The sequence below is a fragment of the Poromitra crassiceps genome (assembly GCF_964638095.1).
Source record: "Poromitra crassiceps genome assembly, chromosome: 14".
Taxonomy (NCBI): Eukaryota; Metazoa; Chordata; class Actinopteri; order Beryciformes; family Melamphaidae; genus Poromitra; species Poromitra crassiceps.
In genome coordinates, this window is record NC_139633.1 from 2,288,473 (window position 1) to 2,298,472 (window position 10,000).

Sequence of the window (10,000 nt, forward strand, 5' to 3'; positions counted from 1 at the left end):
GTACTACTGATTGGTGGTGTTGATGCAGCCTTCCCTGCGATCTGTATGTACTGTATGTGTACTACTTCGGGGGAAGCTTTTCAGTCAATGCATGTTTTGGCAGTCAGCGTATAAAAGCCATAATACCCGAGAGACGTTCCTCCTGTAATTATGGGCACTGCTGTGCTGCCAGCGCTGCTTGGCTGCAGCATCTCCTCCTTAGCCGCATGCCTCGCCGAAGCATAAGCACAGTAAATAACTCAGTATCACTGCTACATTATATAGACTAGATAATGACCGCTTCCCCCGGCCCCACTTTTTCCAACTGGAACGGGGATTTGAACTGGCAACCTGCCGGTAACAAGCCTATGATCTCCTCATCTCCAGGCTTTGCTACACCATCACTTAACCAGAGCACTGCCTGAAGAGTGAGAAGCAGTGTTGGAAGTTCAGAGTTAGGCACTGGACACACTACGTTTACAGGTGAATAGGACAGGTCAGGTATTGTTTAAAAAAATACGATAGCAGTACCGATACCAGTACCCCCAGTACTTTATTCTATACCTTTTCCCCCCTACTTCATTCATTCATTTTCTAATAATTCATTCATTCATCTCCGTCGTAATAGGCACACCCTGCTTGACTTCACCACCACAGACTGTATGGCTTGTAGCTGCTGCAGTAGCGTGCCAATCACGCGTCACATTCAATCAAAGAACGCTTGTGCTGATTGGCTCTGAACAAAACCTTTGTTTTTCCAGATCTGTGTAGAAAAATAATCAAACGCAGGTGTCGTTTGACTGGAGAAGTTTCGATACTACTTGGTACCTTGTTATGTCAGTCGATACCTTAAAGGTATGGAGTAGCGATACCCAGCCCTATGCCACTATATGCAACACATTCTCACTCCCAACTCGTGGTACAGAACCACGTTGGTGTCGTTAGCGCTCCGGGGAGCCTATAGCGTTTGAAACGGTGTGCAGCAGCAGGCTTTACTGTATGAAAAGGGTGGGGAGTGTCTGCTGTAAACACTGTGCAGTAGGCCAGGTCATCCATCAGCTTTGGACCTGGAACCTGCTCATGTGGCTTCCCTCTCCACAGTCAGTCAGTCAGTCAGTCAGTCAGTCAGTCAGTCAGTCAGTCAGTCAGTCAGTCAGTCAGTCACAGAGCACAGTGTGAGCGTGGGTGTGGAACGTGTTGGAGACAGGTACGATGCTAATAGCATGGAGGTGACCTAGTTCTTTCATTCTCTCTTCCTCCCTCTGTCTCTGGCTCTCTCTTCTTCTCTGTTACTCTCTCCCCCTCTCTCTCTCTCTCTCTCTCTCTCTCTCTCTCTCTCTCTCCCTCCCTCTCTCTCTGTCTCTCTCCCTCTCGCTCTGTAATCAGTGCTACGTAATAATATTCACAATGACACCCCCCTCTCTCTCTTTCTTTCTCTCATGCGTACACACGCACGGACACACTCACTCACTCACACACACACGCACGCACGTGCATGCACGCATGCACGCACACACACACACACACACACACACACACACACACACACACACACACACACACACACACACAGCTCCTTAATATTCCGTGGATTGCTTTCGTCAGGACACAGTTGAAAGAGAATAGCTGATTAAAGCTCATCCCTGTGTGTGTGTGTGTGTGTGTGTGTGTGTGTGTGTGTGTGTGTGTGTGTGTGTGTGTGTGTGTGTGTGTGTGTGTGTGTGTGTGTGTGTGTGTGCATGTGCTCGCTTGTGTGTGTGTTTAAGTAAAGAGAGAGAGAGAGAGAGAGAGAGAGAGAGAGAGAGAGAGAGAGAATAGATTAGTGAAGGCTACTCTCGATGCTGATTTGAAAGTGTGTATATTTGTGTGTTTGTGTGTGCTTGGGTGTGTGTGGGTTATTGGCCTTTTTTTGCGAGGAGTGCCTAGAGGGGGCAAAAGGTGTTGATTTCCCTCGAGAGCCATCAAGACACAATTATCACACACACACACACACACGCACACACACACACACACACACACACACACACACACACTTATCCGAATCGAGGTCTATTATCATACTGAGAGGGGCACATGAGGGGTTGCATGCATTGTCTCTCTCTCTTCTCTCTTGGATGATAGTTGCTGGCATCACTCTATCACGTACACACACACACACACACACACACACACACACACACACACACACACACACACACCTTGCCCCACTTGAGTCTAATTGGTTGCCCTCATTACTTTGATTGAGCTGAGCTGCTCGTCAACACGTTCAGCCAGTGGCTTCTAACAACTTCTCAACGGCCCCTCCCACTAAACGACCCCTCCCCCATTTTATTCATGTTTAATTGAGCATCCTTCAGATTCACAAAGACGAAACCGAAACTTAATTTAAGTGCCTTGCTCAAAGGCATTGACTTATGGACGATATTGCGTATCCACTATGAAAAGATGAGGCCAAAATATCCATCTGCCATCTAGACTCAGCCCTCAGTCTTAATCCGTTTCACTCCTGTAAGACTGAGAATATTACTATTTAAATCTTTGCATAACGTTAGGTGGCACTGTTGGAAGCCTTGCATCGGAGAACCAATCATGAGTGTTGTGGGCGGGCCTGCTTTCTGGGGGCAGTGACGCTCATGCAGAACGGGTGTCTCGCAAAACATCGCCGCGTTTGCGGAGAAACATATTAATCACTTAGAAACAAACATAACCTGTTAATAGGACGTGTTTCATCCGGCCCCGGCGGCTAGAGGTCTTTCCCCCAGCGATAAGCCCGACTCCCGAGGCTACGTTACAGAGCCTGCTGATGACTTCACAGTAGCAAGCGGACCACTTCCGGGTAGGAAAAATGATTGTAAAATAAACAACAGGTATAAACTCTCTTTGCAGCACATCAGTGTCTTGCTCTATATTGGAACTATGATAAATGGCATTGCCGCTACCAAATAAAATTCTAACAATAAATGTAGGCGTGTCTGCTGCCGGCCGTTCTCGCCGGGCTCTGACAGACAGTTTCTGACAGTGAAATTCCCAGACGTTTGGTGGCACAGCTCACCAAACGTCTGGGAGCCGAGACTATCTGCCATCTTGCTTGTTTGGCGTCATTTGGGACCGCGGCCTGGGCGGGCCTGGGCAGTAGGGTCGGGCTGAGCTGCCTCAGCAATGGCTGCCGTCTGACGGAGGTTTGTGAGTGGTTGTCACAGCTGTCAATCAGCCCCATTTATACCGTCAAATCAACTTAAAAACAATCTTATCCGAAAAATTTGCTCTTGAACATCCATCAGCCTGATAAGACCTACACTACCTAACATGACAGAAACTGTGGCTGGGGGGGGGGGGGATCATGATTGTTATTGGCTGATGCCCCATCCGCTAACATGGAGGGGGCGGGATTTATGACCTATTATGCAGACAGCCATTGAGCTATACACGGTCAATTTAAACCCACACCCTGGAAGTGTTACTGCCATGTTCAATACATTCACTGTGCTGGCTCAGAGTTGAGACTAAGCATAAAAAACAACTATTGATTGTTTTAGACCCACAGCAACAGAACACCAGCGCTGTGGGTTCAACTGGGTTCAGCTCCTTTGCTGTCTGAACAGGTAGAATGGGGCTTGCCATGAAATCACACTTTTAAAAACACACAGGTATCTGACCTATTTGAAAGCTTCTGGGGTCGCTCTATAGAGAGCCAAAGTGAACCTCATTTCCTGCTTCAGCACTGTGCCAGAGACTTTCTTCCGCAATTTATTTTCCCATAGACCTTTCGTAAAATGCTTATAAAAATAGTTTTACTTGGTCAAACCAAACGGTTCAGCTATATTTAGAATAGAACATTTCACTTGGACCCCCCCCCCCCCCAATGGATGAAAATCTCTGGTACAGTGCTGAAGCAGGAAGTGACGTTCCACTTTGGCTCTCTATAGTTATGAGGTGGGCTGCGGAGGTCAGATGTATTCTCAAATGGTCTTCACGACACTCAACATGTCTTGTCTTTAGCTGTCTGGGATGACAAGCCAACAGAGAGAAGAGGCCTTTTCACTGTGATGTTTCCACACAGGAGCAATGTGACAAAACGCCATGCTACTTTAATGAAGAGATGCAGAGGTCGCACGCCCAGAGAGGGACGCCGCCTACCACAGCTCACTAGACGAATCAGTTCATAATCCTGACCTGCGGCTACACATACAACTCTCTGTGCGTGTGTGTGTGTGTGTGTGTGTGTGTGTGTGTGTGTGTGTGTCTGTGTGTGTGTGTGTGTGTGTGTGTGTGTGTCTGTGTGTGTGTGTCGTGTGTGTGTGTGTGTGTGTGTGTGTGTGATGAGAGAGAGAGAGAGAGAGAGAGAGAGAGAGAGAGAGAGAGAAAGTAATTGTGTGTGCTGAACCGGATCACTGGAAGCTATAGTTATATTGCGGCGGTAGTGTGTGTGTCTGCGTCTGTGTGTATGTGAGTGTGCGTATGTGAGTGTGCGTGTGTGTGTGAGTGTGTGTGTGAGTGTGCGTGTGCGTGTGCGTGTGTGTGTGTGTGTGAGTGTGTGTGCGTGCGCTTGTGCGTGTGTTTGTGGTGTGAGGTTACAGACACAGTGCAGAGGATGAGCTCTGTGGACAAAGGAAGCATGAAAGTGAATGCGCTTTCTCTCTCTCTTTCACACACACACGCACGCACGCACGCACGCACGCACGCACGCACGCACACACACACACACACACACACACACACACACACACACACACACACACAGCCATGAAAGTCAATGTCCACCTCAGACACAATAAGAAGGTGCGATGGCGGTCAGAGAATTGAGAACACAGAGAACCTTCCCTTTGCCAAAGAGTATAGAAGGCAAGAGAGGAAACTCTGGTGCATTTTGGTCTGAAAAGGCCTCCGTACAACAGCACAGAACCATGACAGAGAGACACACCATGACCGGGAGTAACAGGCCATTTCAGTAGAGGTACGTCACTTTGTAGGCAGGCGTTTTAGTGGCGTCATTACGCTAGTCTCCTTCAGGCCAAGATGGTGGAGGTGTACTGTATTATAGCTAGTCTCCTTCAGGCCAAGATGGTGGAGGTGTACTGTATTATAGCTCTGCTGCTGCAATGGAAAAACCTATTAGCTTTCACGTCTTATCAATGTCAGTTGGTTGCCTTCGCCTCCCCCACCTCCCCCACCTCCCCCACCTCCCCCACCTCCCCCGCCTCCCCCACCTCCCCCACCTCCCCCACCTCCCCCACCTCCATGTTTTTCTCTCTTTCTTTGTTCTCTATTCTTCCTGCGTCTCAGTTTGCCTTCCAATTTCATTTCCCTGTTGTTTCACCATCTCCCTCACACATGCACGCGCACGCGCACACACACACACACACACACACACACACACACACACACACACACACACACACACACACACGCATATGATTCCCGAGCGCGGCACTGCTGCCGCTCACCGCTCCCCCAGGGGATGGGGCAAATGCGGAGAACAAATTTCACACATTGTGTGACAATCAGTGGGACTTACTTTACCTTTTCAAGTCGCAAAACCATGGATGCTATTAGCCATTAGCTGTCTAAGCTAACAGGTAATAACACCATTAACGTTTAGTTGTATGGGTTTAACCAACTATTGGACCAACTGATTGGTCTGAACCCTTACTATTGTTGAAAAGAAACTAAAGATTAGTCAAAAATGTGTTTTAAATTCTTACAATCGTGGCGCCATGGCGTTTTATTAGATTTTTCCTAGTAGCAAGTGGCAATTTGCCACTTGCGAGTTATAAACGAACGCACCATGAGAGTCGTGGTGTTCTCCATATGAACTCAGAGCAACAACGATGACCAACTTTCTCCCTTTCCATCCTGGCTGTGTCAAGCTACTGTATCTTGTATACAAAATGTCAAAACCTTCTTCCCACTATGTCGTCTCCTCTGAAAAGTTGAACTTTTCTTTTCTTTTCGAAAGCGCTCCACTCAGCCTACAAAGATGGCCGCCGCAGTGCCTTCCTAACGGCAGACCCCCTCTGTCTGCCTTCTGGCTGGGCTTGAATTAAAAGACGTGCTGTCCATTTTGATTTAAAAAAAAGCGATGTGAATGCTGCCCGCCTCAATGGCAATCCATCCCCCGCTCCATCTTTAACTGTAGCTTTCACTATCTCTCTCCTGTCCTCCTCATCTCATTCTCTCCCACGCTCGTCTCTTCAGCTTCCATCACAGCCTCTCCCAGTCAGTCTCTCCTTCCTTACCTTCTTCAGCTTGATGACAGCCTCTCTGGTCTGGGAGTCGGTGGTCAGATCGAACACGCCCAGGCCGTCGCCGTCCGTCAGCCGGTAGCTGACCAGTCCGTTCTCTCCCATGTCGGGGTCTTTGGCCTTCAGGCGGCCCACCTCCTCTCCGGCCACCTTGTCTTCCGACACGGACATGGTATAAAACACCTGGGGGACAGATAGCACGGACATGGTATAAACACCTGGGGGACAGATAGCACAGACATGGTATAAACACCTGGGGGACAGATAGCACGGACATGGTATAAACACCTGGGAGACAGATAGCACGGACATGGTATAAACACCTGGGAGACAGATAGCACGGACATGGTATAAACACCTGGGGGACAGATAGCACGGACATGGTATAAACACCTGGGAGACAGATAGCACGGACATGGTATAAACACCTGGGAGACAGATAGCACGGACATGGTATAAACACCTGGGAGACAGATAGCACAGACATGGTATAAACACCTGGGAGACAGATAGCACGGACATGGTATAAACACCTGGGAGACAGATAGCACGGACATGGTATAAACACCTGGGAGACAGATAGCACGTCATGGTATAAACACCCGGGGGACAAATCACATGGTTTCCTTTTCATTCTGGCTCTGTTCTGATACATGGCTGGCATACAGACCTGGGAAACCGGTGAGGCAATATGAGAATATAAAGTAGGTTACTACTGTACACTATCAGTCAAAGGTTTGGTCACACCTGATTGAATGTAATGTTTTTCCATTATCTTCAAGCCGTTTTGATCTAAAGGGTTGTGCTTAAATGCTTGAAATGTGTTTCTTAGACAAATGATAAATAGTGAAGTTGATCCTATCTATGAATTTCTCTCCAAAGCCTTTACTTTCCATCAGGACAATAGGCAGCTACTATAAGATACTTTTGATTTAACACTTTTTTGGTGCATAATTCCATAGTGTTGTTGTCTTTAATGTCATTCTAAAATGTGAATAAAGAAAAATGTGTACATCCAAACTTTTAACTGGTAGAATAGAATAGAATAGAATAGAATAGAATAGAATAGAATAGAATAGAATAGAATAGAAAAAGCTTAGAGTGTACATTTGTCAGCCTATCGTTATAATACTACTACTACTACTAATAATAATAATAGGAGGGATCAGCCGAGCAGGATTTTGTAAACAAACCACGACACTGCGTGGCAACGGCAATGGAACCCTATGGAGCGTGGGTTTGAGTGTCTGACTCTAGCCGACTGACCGTGTTTACAATAAAACTGCAACGGTTCACACAACTTTAACACAACATGCATATATTATACATCAAACTCTTGAGCTAATTCTGCTCTCACTCAGAATGTCAAAATATAACCGATGTGATGTATAGTTTTTGAGATGTTAACGTTTGTTTGGCACAACTCATAACTGCAGCGGGGTTCCACATTTCTGGGTGGCAGTGACGTCACGCTGATTCATCCTATACTAATATAGGCTGACAAGAAAAGAAAAAGAAACATGATTTTTGAGCCGGCTGTCCAGCTGCCAAAGTGTCTACTTTCATTTAGCCAGTTAATTGATCGGTCCCAATTAACAGCCAGCAGCGTGTGGCTGGTAGCTGGGCTACTTTCAACCTCTGGTCACAGCCTGCGTTGGCGTCCAGCGCTCGTTACTGTCTAAGTTCAGACTGGTTCCTGGCCGCCGGCCGCTGTGTTTACGCTCTAAAGCAGGGTCAGTCCTGCAGCGCCGCGAGGGATTAACACCAACTCCACCATCTGTCTCACATGACACAAAGGATATTAATATCCCCTATGGAGTGTCAGGTGTGTGTGTGTGTGTGTGTGTGCGTGTGTGTGTGTGTGTGTGTGTGTGTGTGTGTGTGTGTGTGTGTGTGTGTGTGTGTGCGTGTGTGTGTGTGTAGGGGAGTAGACACCTGGCTTGCAGAATGAAAGCGGTAGGACCATATGTCTCCTCTCTCCTCTCTTCTCCCCCCTCCCTCAACTAAATCCACCTCATCCCTCTCTCTCTCATCTCCTCTCTCTCATCTCCTCTCTCATCTATCTCTCCGCTCCTCCCCGGGCCTTTCTTCTCCTTTCACGTTGTCTGTCCTCTCTCGCTCGCCACCTTTCATCATTCTCTCCGCGTGCCCATATCCTCCTCCCCATCCTCCCTCTCTGATTCTCCTCTTCCCTCTCCTCCTCCCCATCCTCCCTCTCTGATTCTCCTCTTCCCTCTCCTCCTCCCCATCCTCCCTCTCTGATTCTCCTCTTCCCTCTCCTCCTCCCCATCCTCCCTCTCTGATTCTCCTCTCCTGCCTTCGTCTGATCTCTCTCAGCCTCCTCTCCTGTTCCCGCTTCTTTCTCCCAAATCCCTGGTTTCAGTCAGGAACACTCTCGTCTCAGATTTAACAATTTATCGCAACAAAATGGAAGTACAGTTCTGTTTGGCGCTGATGGCTCTGCTCTTTACAGAAGATGCTCCCTGCATTAGCCAAGCAGCAAGCTAAGATAATCGGGGAGCGCAATGCAGAACCACCCCGTGGGTATACAAGAGCCCAAAGCAAGACATTGAATAGAGAGCCAAAGTGAACGTCACTTCCTGCTTCAGCATGTGTACCAAGGGATTGCATCTGCCATTTTATTTTCCATTGACTTTGCGTAAAATGCTTATAAAAATAGTTTTACTTGGTCAAACCAAGCGATTCAGCTATATTTTGAATCCGGAGAGACCATAGAACATTTCACTTGGACCAAAACTTTAAAAAAATGTTTGCGGACCATTAGCCTGTTTATCCAGCTGGTGCAGGTGTACCAGCCACGTCCGCCATGGAATTCAAAATGGCCACATGCTTCTCCCAGCACATCTGAGTGGAAATGAATACGATTGATTCACGGGGCCTTGATCCGTCCTTCCCAAATCCCCCCTTCCATCCTCTCCTCTCCTCCCCTTCGTTTCTGCTCCTTTTCCTCCTCGCAGCTCCATCGATCCTCCACCAAATCCTCGTTCCAGAGCCTCCTCTCCATCTTCCACCCTCCACGTCTTTTCCTCCTCATGCCTTCTTTCTTCCCAAATCCCTTCTTTCAAACCTCCTGTCCAATACTCCTCAATCTCTCTCTCCGTTTCTCCTTTTCTACTCTCATTTCTGCTCCGTCCTTCCAACTCTCTTTCATTCTCGCCTCTCCTCCTCCTCTCCCTCCAACTGAATCACCAGAATAAAGCATTGGCATTTGAGGTGTCTGAAAACCATGACATATAGTATATCAACGTACAGTCAATTTGAAGCAAATCATCGCAAATGTGACGTTTTCTCTACAATCTCCACACTATACCGACACACCCGGTTATGTTGCTCTGCAGTTAAAAATGCAGGTAAACGTGTGTTGCGCCGTTGGTTATGTTTAGGCAACAGAGCAACCTTGTTTAGGTTTAAGCATCTAAAGCAACTTGAGTCGAACATGCGCTCTCATCGCTTGCAAGACGGCAAGGCTACAAAACCCAGCCCTTCACCCTGAACTGTACGTTCACAACCAAGGCCAAAGGAGCGCTTCATTCACACGGGTATTTGCTCGTGCGAATTATTCCCTCGAGCGAACGAGCGATGAGGGGAAGATCACATAATTTGCAGCGCGAAGATTCATGTCACTCATTCCGCCCGGGCCAAAATCTCATCTACTCACGCTTTTGCATTGACTTTGTATGTAATCTCGTTGCGCAGATTTGCGAAAACGCAGTTAGGCGTCAGCAACATATTTCAACGTGAGACTCGTTAGACTCTAT

General features: G+C 47.6%; 1 protein-coding gene across 1 annotated transcript in view; it reads right to left on the reverse strand.

Moving 5' to 3' along the window:
* cdh11 (cadherin 11, type 2, OB-cadherin (osteoblast)) overlaps window positions 1-10,000 on the reverse strand; it is a 99,405-nt gene that overhangs the window by 31,665 nt on the left and 57,740 nt on the right. The window contains exon 7 of the mRNA XM_083651040.1: window positions 6,216-6,439. Within this exon, the coding sequence (XP_083507166.1) occupies window positions 6,216-6,439 (224 nt within the window). The remainder of the gene's footprint in view (window positions 1-6,215; window positions 6,440-10,000) is intronic.